General features: G+C 52.4%; 1 protein-coding gene across 2 annotated transcripts in view; it reads left to right on the forward strand.

Annotated features, from left to right (window-relative positions):
* The window catches only part of LASP1 (LIM and SH3 protein 1), a 52,221-nt gene extending 29,069 nt beyond the window's left edge, over nt 1–23,152 (forward strand). For both annotated transcript variants that reach the window (XM_023204287.1, XM_023204288.1), the window contains 3 exons: nt 15,734–15,884; nt 16,437–16,540; nt 19,952–23,152. In XM_023204287.1, coding sequence (XP_023060055.1) covers nt 15,734–15,884; nt 16,437–16,540; nt 19,952–20,125 — 429 coding nt within the window. In that variant the 3' untranslated portion in view covers nt 20,126–23,152. The remainder of the gene's footprint in view (nt 1–15,733; nt 15,885–16,436; nt 16,541–19,951) is intronic.
* The last annotated feature ends 220 nt before the right edge of the window (nt 23,153–23,372 follow it).

The raw sequence follows: 23,372 nt of genomic DNA on the forward strand, positions 1-23,372 counted from the left end.
GTCTCGGCCTCCCAAAGTGCTGGGATTACAGGCTTGAGCCACCGCGCCCGGCCGACTGTTGTTCTTTTTTCTGGGTATGGTGGGTATTGGTGTAGACTGCACGTCTCATCTTAGCACAAAGGTCAGAACTGGGGGGCGGGGAGCACCTGGCCTCCCCTGATCTGTGCCTGGGTGCTGACATTGCAGTCATTTCCGCCCTTCCTTGGCCTCCTCCCCCACATCAGCCTGCTCTTCCTTCCTGTGTAAAAACCCCAGCCGGCTTCGCCTGCCAGCCCTGCACCCCCTGGCTCGCACCCCCCACTTCCCTGATGGTCAGTGGCATCTGGCTGTGGCAGGGGCGGGCGTGGAGAGTGGGTGGGGGATCAACTATCCCCAGCATCGTGTGCCCTCCATGGCACCTGTGGTCAGAGAATAGGCGTCGGTTTCCTGCTTGGCAGAGCCACAGGCAAGCAGCCTGTGTGGCTTTAGGCAAGTGGGGGCAGGGCACTGCGGTGAGCAGCAACCATGGGGGACCCGCACACAGAACTGCAGGGGCTGCCCAGCCAGCCTGGCTCAGGAGGCCCTGCCAGGGAGGGTTTAGATGGGCACCTGTCTTCCTGTATGGAACAAGAAGGGATCAGTGAGTTGCCCGTTGTCGCTCTGGGCTGAGGAACTGGGGATAGAGATTGAGGGGGTCCTGGCTTTCCGGTGGTCTTCTCAGCACCCACTCCCTGGGCTCCACATCCCTTGCCACCCTCCACCTGGCCACCTCAGCAGGGCGCTCCTTTAAGAGCTTCGCTGGGCCATGCATAGAGTGGGCTGCAGTGGTCAGGTGGATTTCAGAGGTGCAGGCAGCCCACAAACAGCAGAACCAGCCATGCCCAAAACTGTGGCTTTCAAACTCTGACTTCAGCCTACAATAAAATACATATTGTACGTCTTGACCCATCTAACAGGCATGCATTTATGTAGAGGGAAAACAGAATAGAAGCTTTCATGAATGAGTACTTCCTACTTAGAGGGAGTTCAGATCTTTTTTTTTTTGAGACAGTCTTGCTCTGTTGCTCAGGCTGGAGTGCAGTGGTGCTCCGCCTCCAGGGTTCAAGTGATTCTCCTGCCTTAGCCTCCCAAGTAGAGTAGCTGGGACTACAGGTGCCTACCACTACCCCCGGCTAAGTTTTGTATTTTTGGTAGAGATGGGGTTTCACCATGTTGGCCAGGCTGGTCTCGAATGCCCGGCCTCAGGTGATCTGCCCACCTCGGCCTCCCAAAGTGCTAGGATTACAGGTGTGAGCCACCGTGCCCGGCCACATTCAGATCTTTTCTAAAGATGCCGGTTGCAGGCCCCTATACACCCTCACATAATACAGTCCCTTCAAGGACTGTATTCCCAACACTTTGGGAGACTAAGGTGGGAGGATTGCTTGAGCCCAGGAGTTTGAGACCAGCCTGGGCAATATGGCAAAACTCTGTTTCTACAAAAAACAAAAACAAAAAACAAAAACTAGCCAGGCGTGATGGCACTGGAGGTTGCAGTGAACTGAGATCATGACACTGCACTCCAGCCTGGCAACAGAGCAAGACTTGAGACTCCGTCTCAAAAAAACAAAACAAAACAAAACAAAAAGATGCTAGTTACAGACTTACTGTGAATGGGTTTTACAACTGGATTGTTGACCTGCAGTTTGAAATTGGTGGCCTGAGGAAATGGCATGCTTCCCTTTGGCTAGCAGGGCATGCCTGGGGCGGGAACGCTCATCCTTCTCCCCCGCACAACTGCCAGAGGCCTGTCACGGTTGATTCTTTATATGCCAGGGCCTGGCCTCACACCCTGGAGCTTCCCTTTGGCTTAGACCCTCCAAAGGGTAAGTAAGACCCTTTAAGTCTCTGTCTCAGAGCTCACCGCTTGGAAAGTAGGGGAGGGGGAAGATGATCTTAGATTATGGGGAAAACCTGGAATGGTTCACAGAACTGGAATGTTGGCTCTTCGGCCCCTGCAGCTTTTCATGTAAAGGCCCTTGTCTTTTATCAGTGACACTTGCTCCCAGTCTGCAACCCCAGCCCCCTGGCCGTTCACTCATTGCTTCACCCTGTGGGTTTTGGAGGAGGGAGACGAGCCCAGTCATCCCTGCTTCCCTTTCTGGAAGGCTTCCAGAACACTCCACACTCAGCCTAAGCCACATCCTCTTCTTCCCTCCCCCAGTTATTAGAGGTGTTCATATCCTAGTGACAAAACTCACCACCCTAGCCAAACCATCCACACCTCAGGAGATAACCATCTTTTACCCTGCAGTTAGCTGATGGTCCTCTGCAGGAGCTAGGGGAAGGGATTGAGCCCGACCTGGTAGCTGCTTTTGCAGCTTTAGCAGAGACCTGTGGGCTGTGACTGCAAAGCCTGGAGACTCTTGGTTTTAATGAAGGCAATTACAGTCTGTCCGATACGGGCCTCCAGACAGCTGTAGCAGTCACCTGTAGGGTTGACTGAAAATGCAGACTCACAGGCCTTCTCCCCTGGCTGCCAGAATCAGCGTCTCTGGGAGCGGGTCCCAGGAATCAGCATGTTAAGCACATTCCCTGGGTTTCTGTGGTGCTCTCTGAAGTTTGAGAGCCACCACCTAAAAGTCTGAAAAAGCTTCAACCCCTAAGTCAGAGGGTGCCAGATCAGGCTGTGCCTCAGAACCCCGGGGAGCTTTATTTTTATTTATTATTTTTATTTCTTTATTTATTTTGAGACGGAGTCTTACTCTGTCATCCAGCCTGGAGTGCAGTGGTGCGATCTTGGCTCACTGGGTTCATGCCATTCTCTTGCCTCAGCCTCCTAAGTAGCTGGGACTACAGGTGTCTGCCACCATACCCGGCTAATTTTGTTTTTATATTTTTAGTAGAGTTGGGCTTTCACCGTGTTAGTCAGGATGGTTTCGATCTCCTGACCTCGTGATCCATCTGCCTCGGCCTCCCAAAACGCTGGGATTACAGGCGTGAGCCATCGAGCCCGGCCTATTTTTATTTTTGAGACAGGGTTTTGCTCTGTCATCTGGGCTAGAGTGTGGTGGTGTGTTCGTGGCTCAGTGCATCCTCAACCTTCTGGGCTCAAGCTATCCTCCCACCTCAGCCTCCAAGTAGCTGGGACCACAGGTATGCACACCACCATGCCCAGCTAATTTTTCTTTTTTTTTGCAGAGATATTATCTTGCTATGTTGCCCAGGCTGGTCTCAAACTCCTGGATTGAAGTTATCCTCCCGCCTCAGCCCCCCAAAGTGCTGGGATTACAGGGGTGAGCCACCTCACCTAGCCTCCCAGGGGAGTTTTTTTGTTTTTTTTTTTAAATTTTATTAGAGACAGGGTCTCACTACATTGTCTTAAACTCCTGGACTCAAGCGATCTGCCCACCTCGGCCTCTCTGGGACCATAGGCATGAGCCACCGCGCCTGGCCCGGGGGAGTTTTAACCACACATAAAACCATTGCTAAGTTTTCCCAACCTCCTGAAGTGTTTTGGGAAAGAGGGTGTTTAGAGCCACACCTTTTGTTTTGTATCCAAAATAGCATTCCTGTTCCTGTAGGTAGCTTGTTGCTTTGCTTCCCAGATTAGCACCAAATGAGTCCAGTTATTTTATTTTATTTTTATTTTTATTTTTTTGAGACGGAGTCTCGCTCTGTCACCCAGGCTGGAGTGCAGTGGCACGATCTCGGCTCACTGCAACCTCTGCCTCCCGGATTGAAGCGATTCTTCTGCCTCAGCCTCCTGAGTAGCTAAGACTACAAGCACACGCCACCAAGCCTGGCTAATTTTTAGTAGACACAGGGTTTTGTCATATTGGCCCAACTGGTCTTGAACTCCTGACGTCAGGTGATCCGCCCGCCTCGGCCTCCCGAAGTGCTGGGATTACAGGCGTGAGCCACTGCGCCCAGCTGACTCCAGTTATTTCTAAAGGTCAGGCCATCTTGCAAAAGGATGAGAATTTGCTTCCCTGGAGGGATATGCTGCAGACTAGGGCTTTTTACCAGCCAGAGCATTTTAAAAACAAGTGTCTGGTCTCCTCTGGGGTGTCTGCTTTGGATAAGTGCAGTCTGTCTTCAGTGTTGCTAAACGGCGAGACAGTGAGGTAGGAGGAGATGGTAAGGGCCCAGATCCTCGCTTCTGTCATTCTGGGGCCAGGCGGGGCTCTTTGAGCCTCAGTTTCCTCATTTGTAAAAATGGGACAGTAGGCCCTACTTTGACGGGTGGTTGCAAGGAAAATGCCAAGTTCTTGGCATACGATAAATAATGTCACTATTATTATTATCATCATTATTATTTTTGAGACAAGGTCTTGCTCTGTTGCCCAGGCTGGAGTACAGTGGCACTATCATAGGTCACTGCAGCCTCAAACTCTTGGGCACAAGTGGTCCTCTCACCTCAACCTCCTGAGTACCTGGGACTACAGGCATATACCACCATGCCCAGCTAATTGTTATATTTTTCTTTTTTTTTTTTTTTTTGAGACGGAGTCTCGCTCTGTCGCCCGGGCTGGAGTGCAGTGGCGCAATCTCAGCTCACTGCAAGCTCCGCCTCCCGGGTTCACGCCATTCTCCTGCCTCAGCCTCCCAAGTGGCTGGGATTACAGGCGCCCGCCACCTTGCCCGGCTAGTTTTTTTGTATTTTTTAGTAGAGACGGGGTTTCACCGTGTTCGCCAGGATGGTCTCGATCTCCTGACCTCGTGATCCGCCCATCTCGGCCTCCCAAAGTGCTGGGATTACAGGCTTGAGCCACCGCGCCCGGCCAATTGTTATATTTTTCGTAGAGATAGGGTCTTGCTATGTTGCCCAGGCTGGAGTGTAGTCACGTGATCATAGCTCACTGCAGCCTTGAACTCCTGGGTTTAAGTGAACCCTGGCCTAAGACTCCCAGATTGCCGGGATTACAGGCACACGCCATCAACACCGGTTATGTTGTCAATGTTGTTAATACTTTAAAGGCACACTGGTCTGCTTTCTACACTGTAGCCAGAGAAGGGACATGAAGTGAAGTTTGGCAGAAAAGTTTGGCTATTGTCTAGTACTGAGAAAGTGTGGAAAGGAGGAAAGGGGCTAGTATATTACATATCTACGGTGAGTAGTTGTGTCATCATTAAAGGCATCTCAAGAGTTGCCTTTTGATGGGTCCACACTATGGGATAAAGGTTACATGTTAGGAATCATGGCCTTTTGTCATGAGCTCTAGCAGTGTTCAAGGATGGGAAACTTTGGTTGCAGGAGTCCCTTTATTGAAGCCTCTTCTTTATTACTTACATACTGATTTTCTGTATACAATTTTGTGTCCTTAAAACTTTTTTTATGTGTGAAATATGACACTTAGTAACATATACAGTGAACACCTGTTTCACCAGGCAGGTATACTATACGTTGTATTACCCTATGCCTATCAAGAGCCCAGTGTTCACAGTGTTAAAAATGTAACTCCCATGTAGTAAGTACTTATCATATCTTTAATTATAAGGGAACCAGCTAGAGATTAAAGCTGGGGAATATGAGAGGCAGAGGTAAATGCTAATCTGTGAAAGAGTGCTGGGGCCGGGCAAGGTGGCTCATGTCTAAATCCCAGCACTTTGGGAGGCCAAGGCAGGCAGATCACTCAAGGTCCAGAGTTCAAGACCAGCATGGCCAACATGGTGAAACCCTGTCTCTACTAAAAATACAAAAATTAGCCAGGTGTGGTGGTACACACCTGTAGTCCCAGCTACTTGGGAAACTGAGACAGGACAATTGCTTGAACCCAGGAGGTGGAGGTTGCAGTGAGCTGAGATTGCACCACTACACTCCTTTGAGAGCAAGACTGTCTCAAAAAAAAAAAAAGAAAGAAAGAAAAAGAGAGTGCTGGATACAGTTAGCTATTAGCTACAGAACTGGTTAAGGGCCTACCATTAGTTACACATTGGTTATTGTCCTACAGGAAAATAAAACCATAAACTTTGAAGATATCTTTGCTGCAGGCAGAAATGCTTTGCATCTCAGTTGGCCAGAAATAATTAGCATTTTATATTTTGTAGTGAGCTTCAGTCTAATTTAGAGTCTGGCCCTAATCAATAGTAAATAGTCAAACAAAGTTTTGTCCCCAGAGTCAAATAGTCTGAAGGCAGGCTTGTTGGACAATCCTCTAATTTGATTTTGAAAGCATATATTTTTCATTATAATTTTAATATGTAATTATATATTCATAAACACTATAGTTTTGCTTTTCCTGATTTTGAACACAGAGTAATTTTGTGTATCTTGCTTCTCTTGCACACCATTGGGTTTAAAGATTCATCCATATATTTGCGTGTGGCAGTGGTACATTCTTTTTCATTGCTATATAGTATTCCATTGTTTGTTTATACCACATTTTATTGATTCTGTTGCTGGTGGACATTTGTACTGTTTCCAGTTGCTATGGACATTTTTGTACATTATCTCCTGAGGTCTATGTATGTTGGAACTGCTGCATCTTAGAATGTGTGCTCCTTGGGCCGGCTGCGGTGGCTCACGCCTGTAATCCCAGCACTTTGGGAGGCCAAAGTGGGTGGATCATGACGTCAAGAGATTGAGACCATCCTGGCTAACACGGTGAAACCCCATCACAACTAAAAATACAAAAAATTAGCCAGGCTCGGTGGCGCAATCCCAGGTACTCTGGAGGCTGAGGCAGGGAGAATCACTTGAACCCGGGAGGCAGAGGTTGCAGTGAGTTGAGATTGCACCACTGCACCTAGCCTGGGCGACAGAGTGAGATTCCGTCTCAAAAAAAAAAAAAAAAAAAAAAAAACGAAAAAACAAATGTGTGTTCCTTCAAGTTTACCAGATAATAAGGAACTATTTTCCAAGTGGCTGTACTGATTTACCCTCCCACCAGCAGAGATGAGTTTCATTTGCTCCATGTGCTCAGATACGTTCATTTTAGCATTTTGATTGTGTGGAGTATGATAGCCCATGGTTTTAAATTGCATTTCTGTGATTACTAAAGAAGTTGAATACAGACTTTTTTTTTTTTTTTTTTGAGACGGAGTCTCGCTCTGTCGCCAGGGCTGGAGTGCAGTGGCTGGTTCTCAGCTCACTGCAAGCTCCGCCTCCCGGGTTTACGCCATTCTCCTGCCTCAGCCTCCGAGTAGCTGGGACTACAGGCACCTGCCACCTTGCCCGGCTAGTTTTTTGTATTTTTTAGTAGAGACGGGGTTTCACGGTGTTAGCCAGGATGGTCTCGATCTCCTGACCTCGTGATCCGCCCGTCTCGGCCTCCCAAAGTGCTGGGATTACAGGCTTGAGCCACCGCGCCCGGCCTGACTTTTGTTTTAAAAATAAAATATTGGGGATGATAGGCTCACGCCTATATCCTAACAGTTTGGGAGGCTGTGGTGGGAGGATTGCTTGAGGCCAGGAGTTTAAGATTTGCCTGGGCAACATAGCAAGATTCCATCTCTACAATAAAAGAAAGAAAATTAGCCGTGCCTGGTGGCATCCACCTGTAGTCCCAGCTACTGGAGCGGCTGAGGTGGTAAGATTGCTTGAGCCCAGGAGTTTGAGGCTGCAGTGAGCTATGATTGTGCCACCACACTCCAGCCTGGGTGACAGAGCGAGACCCTGTCTCTAAAAAATAAATAAATAAAATAAAATAAAATATTCTGAGTCTCTAATGGGGAGCAGTGTTGCATGGTGGTTGAGAACTGAGGCTCTGATGTTTGAACTGGATTCTGACTTAACCCACTGTTTGCCCACATCTTGAGCCTTGGTTTCCCCATCTGTAAAATGGCGATAATTCTTGGACTGGCTGAGAAAAGGAAACGAGGTCAGGCGCGGTGGCTCAGGCCTGTAATCCCAGCACTTTGGCAGGCTGAGGCAGGCAGATTATTTGAGGCCAGGAGTTTGAGACCAGCCTGACCAACATGGCAAACCCCGCCTCCACTAAAAATAGAAAAAAATAGCTAGGCATGGTGGTGCGCCCCTGTAATCTCAGCTACTTGGGAGACTGAAGCGGGAGAATTGGTTGAACTTGGGAGGTGGAGGCTGCAGTGAGCTGAGATCACACCACTGCACTCCATCCTGGGCGACAGCAAGACTGTCAAGAAAGCAAGAAAGAAAGCAAGAAAGCAAGAAGGAAAGAAGGAAGGAAAAAGAAAAGGAGTAATGCATGTAAGGGCACCCAAAAAAAGAGCCTAGCTGGTGAGCTGATGATTCCACCCGGAGCCTGCTGTTCCCTCGTTCACCGTGATGTAGAATCATGTGAGGAGCACCATATGGAGAGTCAGACTTTTATTTTCCACCACAGTTGGGAGAGCAGGGGGGTCAGAAAACAGAACATAAGCTAGCAGAGCTTTGTCATGGACCCTAACTTGTCATCCAGGAGTCCCAGCTAGTAGGGTCCTGGCTGCGTCGGGCGGGTCCTTAGGCCCGGACCCCTGAACCCACATCTACTTGGACCTAATGGGACAGGTAGAGTGCGGCCTCTGTCCACAGAGGCCCAGGACAGCTCCCAAGCTGGGACTGTGCTGACATGTCTGGGCTTAGGGCGGTCCTCACTCAGGGCTCTCAGAAGGTCAGAACTTTTCAGAGCTTGAAGCAGGGATCAGCCAGGCCCTTGGAAGCTGGGAAATGTTTCTTTGCCTTTTGAATGTGCTAACATACCCCTCATGTGCCTATTTGCTTAACAAACCAGTAGGTGGGTCAGGAGAGTAATAACACAATTTCCTCATTTGCTGGGGAGGGAAGGGAGAGGAAGCTGAGGGTTTGGGAATTTTGTCCAGGTGGGCCCAGGCTGGAGGGAGCTGAGCCTCACTTTTTCTCAGCCCGTTTAGCCCCTCTGTACCTCCCACCCTGAGTTGCATGCCTGGTGTCCCTCTCTCTCGAGTTAGGGTGACTTTCTGATTATCATTCCTGTTGAGAGTGAAAAGGGGTGCATTGAAGTTAATCCCTGGGCAGCAGACATGAACTGGGACGTGTGGTAACCCTGCTCCGCGCCTGTTCTCAGGAAAGGCCTGTCTAGCTGGGATTTTGTCCTTGTGTCCTCAGCCACCCTTGGCTGTTACTGAGCAGTGAAAGCTCTTCCTCGGGAAGTCATTTAATTTCTGAGCCTCATTTTCCTCTTTTGTAAAATGGGAATGCAAGTGTGTGTGTCCGACTCATTTTTTAGGGCGATGATTGTCAGGGTATGAACAGCTTGGTCGAGCTGTGTGAAGAGCTGTGCAGCTGCAGAGGTTGTTAACATTGATAGCCACCCGGAAAGGGTGTGCTGGGTTCAGGCAGCTATTCCTCCAGCTGTCTGGGTCAGCCGGCCGTAACTTTAGAGACATTTATCTATGTGTAATGACTTTTTGAGAAGCAAGATCCGTTTCCCCAGCCCTTTATGGGAATACCCACCTGTCCATACTTGCTTTCAGCTTAGAGTTTGCTCAGGTTCCTAGAGCTGGTCAGGGTTCCCAGGACTGCCTGGGAGCAGATGGTACCATGGCCTTGTTTACAGATGAGGAAACTGAGACCCAGAGGGGAAAGTGACTCTCCCAAGGTCATGTGAGTAAGCATACAGCTCCCCCAGGATGAGGCACTGGTCTGGCAACAGGGTGGCCCATGATAAGGGACTGAGCCTGTGGGGTCCAGACCTGCTCTCCTCCCAGGGGAAAAGGCTCCCTGTCCCCCCATCGCTAATGCAGATAGGGTCGCGTCCAGGAAAGCTGTCACATTCATCTGGGCCCCCAACATCAAGGACACCCGTCCCTGCAGGCCCCCTGCTGGCACCTTCGGTGCCCGGGGCAGGTCCCTGTCCACTCTGTGTCTGCACGTCCCTCCCTCGTCACGTGTTCTCAGGGGCAGGCTCTTTTCCTTAACAGAAAGGAAACAAGGGAAGCTGACCTTTCCCACTTCGGGACAAAAGTTGGAAAGCCAGGTGCCTTGTGAGCCTGGAGGCCTCGGGAGGGGTGGCCCCTTCCCTTGTGCCCTCCCCACCACCACCACCAGTGGACAGGGGTCACTAAAGTGGGGCTCAGGAGACTCACCTTCTGTGCTGGGTCTATGAGAACGTCACCTGGAGGGCCCCTCCCAGTGGGTGTTGGGGTCGGATGGGTTTTCAGCCTGGCCGGGGCTGGCTGCCTCACCTCAGGAACAGGCTTAGCCTGTGCTGCCACGTGGGTGCGGGTCCTTGCTCCGGCCTGAAGGGAGGGGCCGGGAAAGGAGGGGCTGATCCTGACCCAAACCCCTAAGTAAACTGCCCTCTGTGTCCAGACCGGACTCCCCCCAGACTCTGTCTAGGCCCTCGCCACTGCCCTCCCTGTGCCCCCAGCCTGGGCTGCAGGAACTGTCGGCTGTTCAGCCAGCAGGAGCAGCAACGATGCAGGTGTTCCCAGCTGTTAACGTGTAAGCTCTGCCTGGCCATGTGCTTGCTCTTGCCTTTTGTGCACAGCGAGTGCCAAGGGGGAGAGGGGACAGCAGAGACGGTGTGCGGAGGGGATGCCCAAAAGGGACTGCCCAGGCTAGGACAGCCCTGATGGGGCAGGGGTGCTCCGGGAAACAGCAGGCTTTGCCTCTCCTCCTCTTCCCACCCCGCTACTCCCACCCCATTTTCCCAGATCAGGAAAAGGCAGGCCAGTGTCCTGGCGAACAGGAAGTGGAGCCGGCTTCCAGCCAGGTTCCTGCCAGGGCCTGGAGGAAATTCCTGCAGGCCTGAGCCCGTCTGGGAAGGACCAGTTTCTCCTTGTCTAGGTGTCCTGCTTTCTGAGTTTCCCCTGAGGGTGGGGGAGAGCTGTCGCTCTCTTCACTCTCTGTCCCACTTCTGTCCTCCCGGATCCTCAAACCCTGAGCCCTCACACCTTTCTACTGTTGTTCCTCTCCCCACCAGTTTCCTCTCTGGAAAGTGAAGAGGAGGCCGTGCACGGTGGCTCACGGCTGTAATCCCAGCACTTTGGGAGGCCGAGGTGGGCAGATCACAAGGTCGAGAAGTTCAAGACCAGCCTGGCCAACAGGATTTTAGTAAAACCCTGTCTCTACTAAAAATACAAAAATTAGCTGGGTGTGGTGGCGGGCGCCCGTAATCCCAGCTACTCAGGAGGCTAAGGCAGAAGAATCACTTGAACCTGGGAGACGGAGGGTGCAGTAAGCTGAGATTGTGCCACTGCACTCCAGCCTGGGTGACAGAGCAAGACTGTGTCTCAAAAAAAAAAAAAAAAGAAAAGAAAAGTGAAGAGGATAGAGCCTACCAGGGGTTGTCGAGGTGTGGGACAGCCTGCATGTTCCTATAGGAAGAAAAGTCTAGAACTCCTGGTTCTGGTTCTTTTTCATCTCATCTCATCTCATTCATTCATTCGAGATGGACTCACTCTGTCGCCCAGGCTGGAGTACAGTGGCTTGATCTCGGCTCACTGCAATCTCCATCTCCTGGGTTCAAGTGATTCTCATGACTCGGCCTCCCAAGTAGCTGGGATTACGGTTGCCTACCACCACGCCTGACTAAGTTTTGTATTTTTAGTAGAGACAGGGTTTCACTGTGTTGGCCAGGCTAGTCTTGAAACTCCTGACCTCAAGCGATCCACCGGCCTCGGCCTCCCAAAGTGCTGGGATTAAAGGTGTGAGCCACCGCACCTGGCCATCTCATACTTTTAACATTCATTTTTTGGTGCAAGTTTTACAATATACATTCTATATTTGTCAAGTGATAACTTGTAACTTATAAAATACACATAATTCAGGAAGGTTGTGCTACAATACATTTAACCAATAGGAGTATGCCGCCAGAGTATTTTGACAAACAAGGGTCAGTAAATTTTTTCTGTAAAGGGCCGGGTAGGAGGTATCTCAGGCTTTGTGGCCATATGGCCTCTGTGGCAGCAACTCAGTTCTGCAGTTCTGCCATGAAAGCAGCCACAGATAAGAGGTAATTGAGTGGGTGTGGCTGTGTTCCAATAAAACTTTATTTCTGGAGGCTGAAATTTGAATTTCAGAGAAATTTCATGTGTCATGAAATATTATTCTTCTTTTGGTTCTTCCCCCCCCTCCACCGCCCCCTGCCAAGCATTAAAAAATGTGGAACCCGTTGTTAGCAGCCGGCTGTGGGCTGGATTTGGTCCATGGACCATAGATTCCCAGCTTCTGCTCTAGACCACCCATTCTCAGACTTGAAGCCTGCTTCAGACTTAGCTGGGAAGTTTTTTTTCCAAAATGCATATTCCAGAACCCCAGCCCTGATTCTGTAGATTCTCTGGAAGGCCCTAGAACCTGCATTCTAACAAGGAGCCTAGTTGAGTCAGACACAGGTAGTCTGGAGACCACTTTTTTTTTTTCTTTTTTTTTGAGATGGAGTCTCACTCTGTTGCCCAGGATGGAGTGAATGGCGCTCTCTCAGCTCACTGCAACCTCCGCCTCCGGGGTTCAAGGAATTCTTGTGCCTCAGCCTCCTGAGTAGCTGGGATCACAGGTGTCTGGCCATGTTGGCCAGGCTGGTCTCAAACTCCTGACCTCAGGTGATCCACCAGTCTCAGCCTCCCAAAGTGCTGGGATTACAGGTGTGAGCCACCACACCCGGCCTGGAGACCACATTTTAAGAAGCAAAGCTCAAGGGTCTCCAGGATCTTGGTCTGTTCTCTTAAGCCAGTCCCGAGGCCTGGGGCGTGCAGTGCTGTGGGAGGCCCTGGCATCAGAATAACTGGCTCCTTCACTACCTTCCAGGAGCTTCCATCCAGTTGAGGGGGGACACCACCCGCCGACAGCACAGCCCAGTCCCGGGTGCTGTGGAAGCCCTGGGTTCAGCCTGGAGCCAGGGCCAGCGTCCCGAGGATGAGGTGCCGAGATGGACCTTGAAGAATGAGAGAGGGCGGGACCGCCCTTGAGTGGCGAGGGTGGGCTGCCTTCAGGTTGACCTTAATCCCTTCCCTCCCTACCACCGTATGTCTGGATGACCTTGGGCAGGTCCCTTAGCCTCTCTGGATATTGGGATATGACATTGACTACCTCAGAGGCTTGTGGGGAGGATTCAGTGAGCTGATATGCATGAAGTGTATCAACTAGGGCTGCTGACTGGTATCCCCTTCCCTTGTCTTCCCCCACCACCTCCAGCCAGCGGACAGGGTGCTGCTGAGGGAGTGGGCTGGGAGAGTCACTTCTGGCCTTGTCTTAGGGATCTGAGAGCAGGGCATGGGCCCTGTGTCTGGGAGTTTCCTGGTGCCCTTCCTGGTGGGGTTGGGCATGGTCAGTCTGGCCAGGGCTGGCTCCCTCCCCCATGAATAGGCCCATCTGGAGGTCTTTTCCCGTTTGAGGCAATGAGATATGTATGTGAGGCTCTGTGACTCATCTTTTTTTTTTAATTTTGAGACAGAGTCATGGAGTCTCACTCCGTCACCCAGGCTGGAGTACAGTGGTATGATCTTGGCTCACTGCAACCTCTGCCTCCTGGGTTCAAGCTATCCTTTTGCCTCAGCCTCCCGAGTAGCTGGGATTACAGGCGCCTGTCACCACACCCAGCTAATTTTTGTATTTTTAGTAGAGACAAGTTTCACCATGTTGGCCAGGCTGGTCTTGAACTCCTGACCTCAAGTGACCCACCCGCCTTGGCCTCCCAAAGTTCTGGGATTATAGGTGTGAGCCAGCGTGCTTGCCTTATCACCCGCTTTTCTTGTGGTGTATTTTTGCTGCAGGTGCATGCAATACAGGCCTCAAAACCCACCTGATATACGGTTGCCTGGGAATAGGGATCTTGACTTTTCCCCTGTCCCATATGAGCCCAGGGGCCGGGTCTGGGCTGGCCCAGGTGGGGCTAGAGCAGCTGGATCCAGGCGTGTGAGGTGTGAAGGTATGGGCCTTATGCCTCATGGAGTGGCTGGAGGAAGGAGAGTGGGAGCAAGGGTGCCACAGGGTCAGATTGCCACAGGGCCAGGGTGCCACAGGGTTAGGGTGCCACTGGGCCAGGGTGCCGCAGGATCTGTTTGCCACAGGGTCAGGGTGCTGCAAGCGTGGGGAGTCACCTGTGATTCTCCAGGGTCTGGCTCTTAGGCTGAGATCCAGGAGACCTTGGCAGGCCTGTCTTTGGGAGTCTGGGGCAGCCCCAGAAGGCCATCTGGACAGTTTTCAGACCTGAGAGGAGGAAAGTCTGGTGTCCGGAGAAGGTGCCATGGGGGTTGGGAGATGGAGGAAGCCTGGGGCTGATCAGAATCTGAATCTAGCAGGGAACACCGAGGCTGGTGTTCTGGTCCCACCATGGGACTCAGCCTGAAGACAAGGTGGATGAATGACCGTTTCTCTCTGACTCAGTTGGCTAAGAGGATTGAGCTGGGGCTGAGGCTCTGGACACAAATGGGCCAGTTGACCCTGAGGTTTCTTTCTGGTAGTGGGGTGGGGCTTCTGGCTGACGCTGCTTAGGTCTCTGATGGAGGTAGCAGGGTCTCTGGTTCCCCCAAACTGGCCAAGTCCTCCGCCACAGCACCCAAGGGGTCTGGGCAGAGTGCAGCTTCCCTCCCCTCCCTGACTTGGCTTGGTGGGCACCTGCCTCCCCTGCCCTCCTGACCTTGATGGCTAATGCAGCCAGCCCCAGGCAGGCACAGTCACAGCCCTCAAACAACATGAGGTCCAACTCAAGACTCCTGGGTAGTGGTGGTCAAGGTGGGGGTCTCTGTAGCCAGTAGTGCACTGTGGGGACAAGACACCGACTTGAGGGCTTGGAGCCTCACATGCCTGCCTAGTGGGGTGTTCCTGAGGGATATGACTTCTTTGGGCCTCTCTGCCCATTTTTGGAACCTGACCCGAGAAGGAGCCCATCTCCAAGACAATGTCCCGCCCTCAGGGAGGGTCTGGCAGTTTTTGTCCCTAAAGGCTGGGGTTCTCAGCAGAGCATCATCCTAGACTGTAGCACCCGCGACATCTTGCACACAAGAGGCGGAATAACCTGTTGATAAAGAGCAAGACTCTGGAATCTGTGATCTTGGGCCACTCACTTCACTTATCAGTCCCTTCGTTTCCTTCTTGCCGGTTACATGGGGTCTGCAATCTACCCCTCAGGGGCGCTGATGAGCTCACATGAGCCTGTGACATAAAATGCCTAGCACGATCCTGGCACAGTAAGAACTCAGTAAACCGCTGCTGCTGTTGTTACTGTTGATCGGGGCGGAAACAGAGCAGCCCCCGCCTCCGCCGCAGGCATATAAAAGTGACCACTTGGCCGGTCGCAGTGGCTCATGCCTGCAATCCTTGCAGTTTGAGAGGCCGAGGTGGGTGCATCACCTGAGGTCAGGGGTTTGAGACCAGCCTGGTCAATGTGATGAAACCCTGTCTCTACTAAGAATACAAAAAATTAGCTGGGTGTAGTGGCAGGCGCCTATAATCCCAGCTACTCGGGAGGCCGAGGCAGGAGAATCGCTTGAACCCTGGAGGTGGAGGTTGCGGTGAGCCGAGATTGCGCCATTGCACTCCAACCTGGGCGACAGAGCAAAACTCCGTCTCAAAAAAAAAGAAAAGTGGCCACAAACTTTGATCTGATTCTTTAGTTGCTTTAGTTCTCATGGTGCTTTTACGTCAGTCATTTCATTGCATTTTCCAGCAACGTCTGAGGGAGATACTGGTGTCCCATTTTGCAGAGGTGAAAACTGAGACATGGCAAGGTTAGGTAGCTTGTCCAAGGGCACACAGCTGGTGCTTCCAGAGCAAGACCTGGCTTTCTCTACCCAAAGCTCTTGGGGACTCTCTCCCATCCCGGGATCTTGAGGGTCACGGGAAGGAACTGGGTGGTTTGCGGTGGGATCCTTTACCCAGTGCCTTCTGACCTTGCAGATAAAATACCATGAGGAGTTTGAGAAGAGCCGCATGGGCCCTAGCGGGGGCGAGGGCATGGAGCCAGAGCGCCGGGATTCCCAGGAAAGCAGCAGCTACCGGCGGCCCCCGGAGCAGCAGCAGCCTCACCACATCCCAACCAGTGCCCCGGGTGAGTGCAGGGCCTGTTGGTGCAGACCACATAAGGCAAGGCTAGTGGGGTGGGGAGGAAGCCAGAGAGAAGACAGACAGACAGATACACCTTCTGGAGCCTTGCTCTTAATCAACAGGCAACTCAGCCTCTCGTGTGCAAGAGGGGACAGAGGACCTGAGGCCGGGCCAGCTGGGGTGCGGAGGAAGCCGGCGAGAGACAGACACACACACGCACATACACACACGCACGCATGCAGGCTTGGAAAGGACTGCTTCCCAAGCCCCCAAGTCCCATTCTCATCCAGGATGAGGGCGTGAGCACCAGGGTCTGGCCTGTACTGTGCCAAGAGGATTGAAAGGAGAGGCCCCCGGGTCATGGGGCTCAGAGCCCCTGCTGTGTGGGATACACCACACAGGCAGATGTGCACACGTGGACATCAGCCTTTGAGCCGTGGGGCTTGAGCCGGGTTGGGAATGGGGTCGAAGTGCATGGTATGGGCTTCTTGGGAGCTCTGGGAGGGGCTGGGTTTGGCAGGACGGTTTTCGAGCCCTGTCTCCTCCCATCTTCCAGTTTACCAGCAGCCCCAGCAGCAGCCGGTGGCCCAGTCCTATGGTGGCTACAAGGAGCCTGCAGCCCCAGTCTCCATACAGCGCAGCGCCCCAGGTGGTGGCGGGGTGAGTAACGCTGGCCGGAGGGGAGAGGCCAGAGGCAGGGGGGTCCTCAGGGAAGGCTTGGACACAGCTGGTGGATTCTCCTGACCTTTGCACCCACACTGTTGTGTGTGATGATAAGGATCTCAGCCTTATGAGCAGAGAGGAAATTGGTTGGCGTTAGTGGGCAGTGGCTGGCTGGGACTGGGGCCCTGCATTCCACCCCTGGTGTACCATGGGCAGGTCAATCACCCTGCTTTGGGCGGGGTTTCCTTACCCCAGCTACCTGGGAACACACAAGGCACCTTTCTGTGTGGGGCCTTCCAGCCCTGGGCGCTGCTCTCCTCGCGTCATGAGGATGGCCCCCAAATCCGTCAGCTCTCAGGCTGCCCCTGCCTCTGAGGGGCCTCCCCAGCCATGCCGTGCAAAGCGCACCACCCTGATGCTTTGCATCACTCAACCCCACTGGCTGCCTTCAGAGCACTTTTTCCAACTAAAAAGAACTCTTTGTGTTGGTCACCTTCTCTGTGTCCCCTGCTAGGCTGGGGACCTGGCAGCATCCCTCTGGTTCAACTACTCTGTGCCAGGCCTAGAGCGAGTGAATGATCTATAAGTCCTGCCACTCAGTCCACCCATGGGTGCCGCTGAGCCACCCTGACCAAGCTCCTGGCAGGCTCAGCGCCTCCAGGCTGGGTGCCTGGGAATTCAAAGTAGCTCACGTAGGAGCAGAACAGATACTACAGAGAGAAAATCGCCTGAGATAATGGCAGGCTGGAGCCTGATGCTCTGGGCACACAAACAAAGGTATGTTAGGACTGCCGGTGGCACTGGCACAAGAGTTAGTCTGAAGGATGAGGTTCCAGGCAGCCCAGCCAGTCCTTCCCTCCTTAATGGGTCTGTCCTGGATGTGTGGGGTCCATCTCTGAATACAAAGCCACTTCCTGCCCTCTGGGGGCTTACATTTCAGTCAGGGGGACAAACAAGAAAGCAGTAAGAAAATAGGTATATAACGTAAGGTCAGTGGTGACATGCTGTGAAGAGAAAGACAGCAGGGTGAGGGATGGATAGAAAGCAGCCAGATTAAGACATTTGGCCAGGTGCGGTGGCTCACACTTGTAATCCCAGCACTTTGGGAGGCCAAGGCGGGCAGATCACTTGAGGGCAGGAGTTTGAGATCAGCCTGGCCAACATGGTGAAACCTCCTGTCTACCAAAAATACAAAAATTAGCCAGGTGTGGTGGCGTGTACCTGTAATCTGTGGCGTGTAGCTGTAATCCCAACTACTCGGGAGACTGAGGCAGTAGCATTGCTTGAACCGGAGAGGCAGAGGTTGCAGTGAGCCAAGATCGCACCACTGCACTCCAGCCTGGGCAATAGAGCAAGACTCCATCTCCAAAGAAAAAAGACATTTGGCCGGGTGCAGTGGCTCACGCCTGTAATCCCGGCACTTTGGGAGGCCAAAGTGGGCAGATCACCTGAGTCAGGAGTTTGAAACCAGCCTGGCCAACATGGTGAAACTCTGTCTCTACTGCAAATGTAAAATTAGCCGGGCATGGTGGTACATGCCTATAATCCCAGCTACTTGGGAGGCTGAGGCAGGAGAATTGCTTGAACCTGGGAGGTGGAGATTGCAGTGAGCCGAGATCATGCCATTTACACTCCAGCCTGGGCAACAAGAGTGAAACTCTGGCTGGGGGGGAAAAAAAAAAAAAAAGACGTGACATTTGAGCAAAGTCTTCAATAAAGGAAAGAGTGAGCCATGAAACGAGGACAGCAAGCGCGAAGGTGCTGAGGCGGGAATATTCTAGGAAAGTTCAAGAAGCAGCAGGAAACCCAAATTGACTACAGTGGGAGAGGGGAAGAGTTCCGATTATGCAGGGACTTGTGGGTCCCAGGAAGGCCTCTGGGACCTGTGATCTGTGCAGAGCGACAGGTTTTTGGAAGACCACCCTGGCAGCTGTGTTGAGAAGAGGCTGGTTTAAGGGTGGAAGCAGGGAGACTGTCAGGAGGCTGTTGCAGGATACAGGCATGGATGGGAGTGGCTCAGACCAAGACAGGCAGAATTGGTGATGAGAGAAACTGAGGTCACTTCATGAGAGGTGTGACCTCTTATCCCGTAGACCTGTTGGTTTCAAACTGTCCTGTGGAGCCTCAGAGACAAGTCAAGGACAGTGAAGATCAGGGGAGGTAGAATGTTGTCTATAGCTATAGGATTTATTTATTTATTTATTTTTCCTCTCTCTTTTTTAAAACTCCATCCTGGTAGTAGGTGACGCTGTAGGATTTTGTGTGCCTTACTGGACATGACCTAGATCTAGGGCTTAAGCAGCAGATTTCGGCTGAGGCTTGGAAGGTGGAACCTGATAGACACGTCCCCTGAAGACTTTTCTCCCGAGGAAAGGTCTTTGTCCTGAACTTGGACAGGACTCATCATGGCTTCTGAAAGAAACTCCTGGTGCTTATAATCATACAAATAATAGCATACAGGTCATGTTTTTTTCTGTTTTTGTTTTTGTTTTTTCTTTTTTGAGACAGGGTCAGGCTCTGCTGCCCAGGCTGGAGTGCAGCAGTGGTGCAATCACAGCTAGCTCACTGCAGCCTCAACCTCCTGGGTTGAAGTGACCCTCCCACCTTAGCCTCCTGAGTAGCTGAGACTACAGGCATGTACCACTAAACCTAACTAATTTTTTATTTTTTGTAGAGATGGGCTCACGCTTGTAATCCTAGCACTTTGGGAGGCCGAGGCGGGCAGATCACTTGAGACGAGGAGTTTGAGACCATCCTGGCCAACATGGTGAAACCCTGTCTCTACAAAAAAGTACAAAAATTAGCTGGGCATGGTGGTACACACCTATAGTCCCAGCTACCTGGGAGACTGAGGCAGGAGAATCACTTGAACCCAGGAGGTGGATGTTGCAGTGAGCCAAGATTGCGCCATTGCACTCCAGCTTGGGTGACAAAGCAAGACTCCATCTCAAAAAAAAAAAGGCGGGGGGTTGTTCTCACTCTGTTTCCCAGGCTGATTTCAAACTTCTGGGCTCAAGCAGAAGTTCTCCTGCCTTGGCCTCCCACAGTGCTGGGATTACAGGTGTGAGCCACTGCACCTGGCCTGCGTGTCATATTTTTAGACATTCCTGTGTCATCATGGCTGGTGGACCTTACTGCAGTCCTGTTCAGGGAGGTGGGGCAGAGCTGATGTGACCCAGTCCCTGTTCTGCCTCTGGCCCTTAATAGCTGCCAAAGGTTGTGAAAGATCGATTGCCCTCAGAAAACAAGACACAGAGGTAAGAATCTTTGTAGCAGAGCCTGGTGCTCCATTTCTGAGTTCACTGCTCTCCCAGGCTCTGCTCCAGGGTCCTGGAGAGTTAGAAAGAAATGCTCAGACCCAGGTAAGCCGGCATCCAGGGCCCTCGGCTGACCACACTTCCCCCACAGAAGCGATACCGCGCGGTGTATGACTACAGCGCCGCCGACGAGGACGAGGTCTCCTTCCAGGACGGTGACACCATCATCAACGTGCAGCAGATCGACGACGGCTGGATGTACGGGACGGTGGAGCGCACCGGTGACACGGGGATGCTGCCGGCCAACTATGTGGAGGCCATCTGAACCTGCAGCGCCCCCATCTGTCTTCAGCACATTCCACGGCATCGCATCCGTCCTGGGCGTGACCCGTCCATTCTTCAGTGTCTCTGTTTTTTAAAACCTGCAACAGCTTGTGATTCCTACCCCTCTTCCAGCTTCTTTTGCCAACTGAAGCCTTCTTCTGCCACTTCCGCGGGCTCCCTCCTCTGGCAGGCTTCCCCCTTGACCGACTTCTTGGTTTTCTCTCTGGATGGAACGGGCGTGGGCCTCTCTGGGGGAGGGTGAAGCCCGTGAGGCAGGGCTGGAATGGAAGACCTGTTGGCCTGTGGGCCTCGCCTGCCCCTCTCTTCTCTTCCCTCACGTCCTCCTGCCCAGCTCCTCACATACCCACACATTCCAGGGCTGGGGTGAGCCTGAGACTCCCAGGACCCCAGGGCAGGGGCTCCCTACATTCTCCAAAGTGGGATCCACTTCGCGGTGCCTGGGATGGCGACGGGGGCTCTGCCATTGTGTAGGGACCAGTGGGATGGGCTCTACTTCTCTTTGTCAAAGAGGGGGCTCTGCCCACCTGGGGTCTCTCTCCCTACCTCCCTCCTCAGGGGCAACAACAGGAGAATGGGGTTCCTGCTGCGGGGTGCACTCATCCCCTCCCCACGCGTTCCTTCGCACACTGTGATTTTGCCCTCCTGCCCACGCATACCTGCAGCGGGCAAAGAGCTCCCCAGGAAGCACCGCTTGGGTCAGGTTCTTGCCTTTCGTAATTTTAGGGACAGCTACCGGAAGGAGGGGAACCAGGAGTTGTCTCCCGCAGCCCCTTTCCCCACGCCCACCCCCGTCTCCAGGGACCCTTGCCTGCCTCCTAGGCTGGAAGCCATGGTCCCGAAGTATTGGGCAAGGGTGCCTCGGGGCCTTTTGGTCTTCAGCCTCCCTCAGCCCCCAGGATCGGGGTTAGGTGGCTGCTCCTCCCTGCTCCTCATGGGAAGATGTCTCAGAGCCTTCCATGGCCTCCCCTCCCCAGCCCAATGCCAAGTGGACTTGGAGCTGCACAAAGCCAGCAAGGATCACTAAATCTCCAAGACCTGGTGTGCGGAGGCAGGAGCATGTATGTCTGCAGGTGTCTGACATGCAAGTGTGTGAGTGTGAATGTGAGAGATGGGGCAGGGGGTGTGTCTGTAGGTGTCTCTGGGCCTATGTGTGGGTGGGGTTATGTGAGGGTACGAAGAGCCGTCTTCCCCTGGGAGTTTCCTCAGAACCCACAGTGAGAGGGGAGGGCTCCTGGGGGAGAGAGGTTCCTTATGTTTTTTTGGAATGAAGCTCCTCCTTCTCCCCATCTCTGAGTGGAGGAAGCCCACCAAACTGCACTTTGCAGCGTGCAGGGTGGAAGGTAAGAGGTTGGTGTGGAGTTGGTGGGGCTGCCACAGGGTCTGCAGCCTGCTGGGGCTAAGGGGTGGAGGAAGGCTCTGTCACTCCAGGCATATTTTCCTCCATCTCTGTCTGGGGCTGCAGAACAGGGTGGCAGAAGTGTCACCCTGTGGGTGTCTCACTCTGGGGGCTCTTTCCCTAGACCTCCCCATCACTTACATAAAGCTCCCTTGAAGCAAGAAAGAGGGTCCCAGGGCTGCAAAACTGGAAGCACAGCCTCCGGGATGGGGAGGGAAAGATGGTGCTATATCCAGTTCCTGCTTTCTGCTCGCGGGTGGCTGTGACAACCCTGGCCTCACTTGATTTCATCTCTGGTTTTCTTGCCACCCTCTGGGAGTCCCCATCCCATTTTCACCCTGAGCCCAACCAGGCTCCCCGCTGTTGGCCTCTTGTCCCTTTGCACACTTGTACCCCCAGGTGAGGGGCAGGACCTGAAGGTGTTGGCCTGTTCAACACTCAGTCATCATGGGTGTTTTTGTCAACTGCTTGTGAATTGATTTGGGGATATTTGCCCCATGAGAGGTTGAGGAAAAGACTGTGGGTGGGGAGGCCCTGCCTGACCCGTCCCTTTTCCTTTCTGGCCCCAGCCTAGGTGGAGGCAAGTGGAATATCTTATATTGGGCGATCTGGGGGCTTGGGGAGGCAGAAAATCTCTTGGGAGTCTTGGGTGGCGCTGGTGCATTCTGTTTCCTCTTGATCTCAAAGCACAATGTGGATTTGGGGACCAAAGGTTAGGGACACATCCCCTTAGAGGACCTGAGTTTGGGAGAGTGGTGAGTGGAGGGGAGGAGCAGCAAGAAGCAGCCTGTTGTCACTCAGCTTAATTCTCCTTCCCAGATAAGGCAAGCCAGTTATGGAATCTTGCTGCAGGCCCTCCCTCTACTCTTCCTGTCCTAAAAATAGGGGCCATTTTCTTACACACCCCCAGAGAGAGGAGGGACTGTCACACTGGTGCTGAGTGACCTGGAGGCTGCTGGGCGTCTCTGTTCCTTACCAGAACCATTACATCCCTAGAAGAGTACAGAGCCCTGAGGGGCTGGGCTGTGCTGGGCTGAGTCCCTGGTCTTCTCTACAGTTCACAGAGGTCTTTCAGCTCATTTAATCCTAGGAAAGAGGCATCAAAGCTAGAATGTGAGTATAACTTTTTGTTATATTTGGACCAATACTAAAAATACCAAGAAGCCCAGTAGTGAGCAAAGTGCGTTCTCCCAACACTGCCTCCTGTTTTCTCCCTCTCATGTCCCTCCAGGGAAAATGACTTTATTGCTTAATTTCTGCCTTTCCCCCCTCACACGTGCACTTTTGGGCCTTTTTTTATAGCTGGAAAAAACAAAATAACACCCTACAAACCTGTATTTAAAAAGAAACAGAAATGACCACGTGAAATTTGCCTCTGTCCAAACATTTCATCTGTGTGTATGTGTGTGTGTATGTGCGTGTGTGAAGCCACCCGTTCATCTTTTTATATGGGGTTGTTGTCTCATTTCGGTCTGTTTTGGTCCCCTCCCTCGTGGGCTTGTGCTCGGGATCAAATCTTTCTGGCCTGTTATGATTCTGAACATTTGACTTGAACCACAAGTGAATCTTTCTCCTGGTGACTCAAATAAAAGTATAATTTTTACCTGCGGACTTGGTTTCCTCTCTGGCTCTGAGGTGCTGTTGTGTGTGTGTGTCTAGCTGTAAGGTGCTGTTGTGTGTGTCTAGCTGTAAGGTGCTGCTGCTGTATGTGTGTGTGTGTCTAGCTGTGAGGTGCTGCTGTGTGCGTGTGTGTGTGTCTAGCTGTAACGTACTGCTGTGTGTGTGTGTTCTGTCTGCTTGGGGGCACGGGCCTATGGCCCTCCTGGGAGCT

The sequence above is a fragment of the Piliocolobus tephrosceles genome, chromosome 16 (assembly GCF_002776525.5).
Source record: "Piliocolobus tephrosceles isolate RC106 chromosome 16, ASM277652v3, whole genome shotgun sequence".
NCBI classification, from domain to species: domain Eukaryota; kingdom Metazoa; phylum Chordata; class Mammalia; order Primates; family Cercopithecidae; genus Piliocolobus; species Piliocolobus tephrosceles.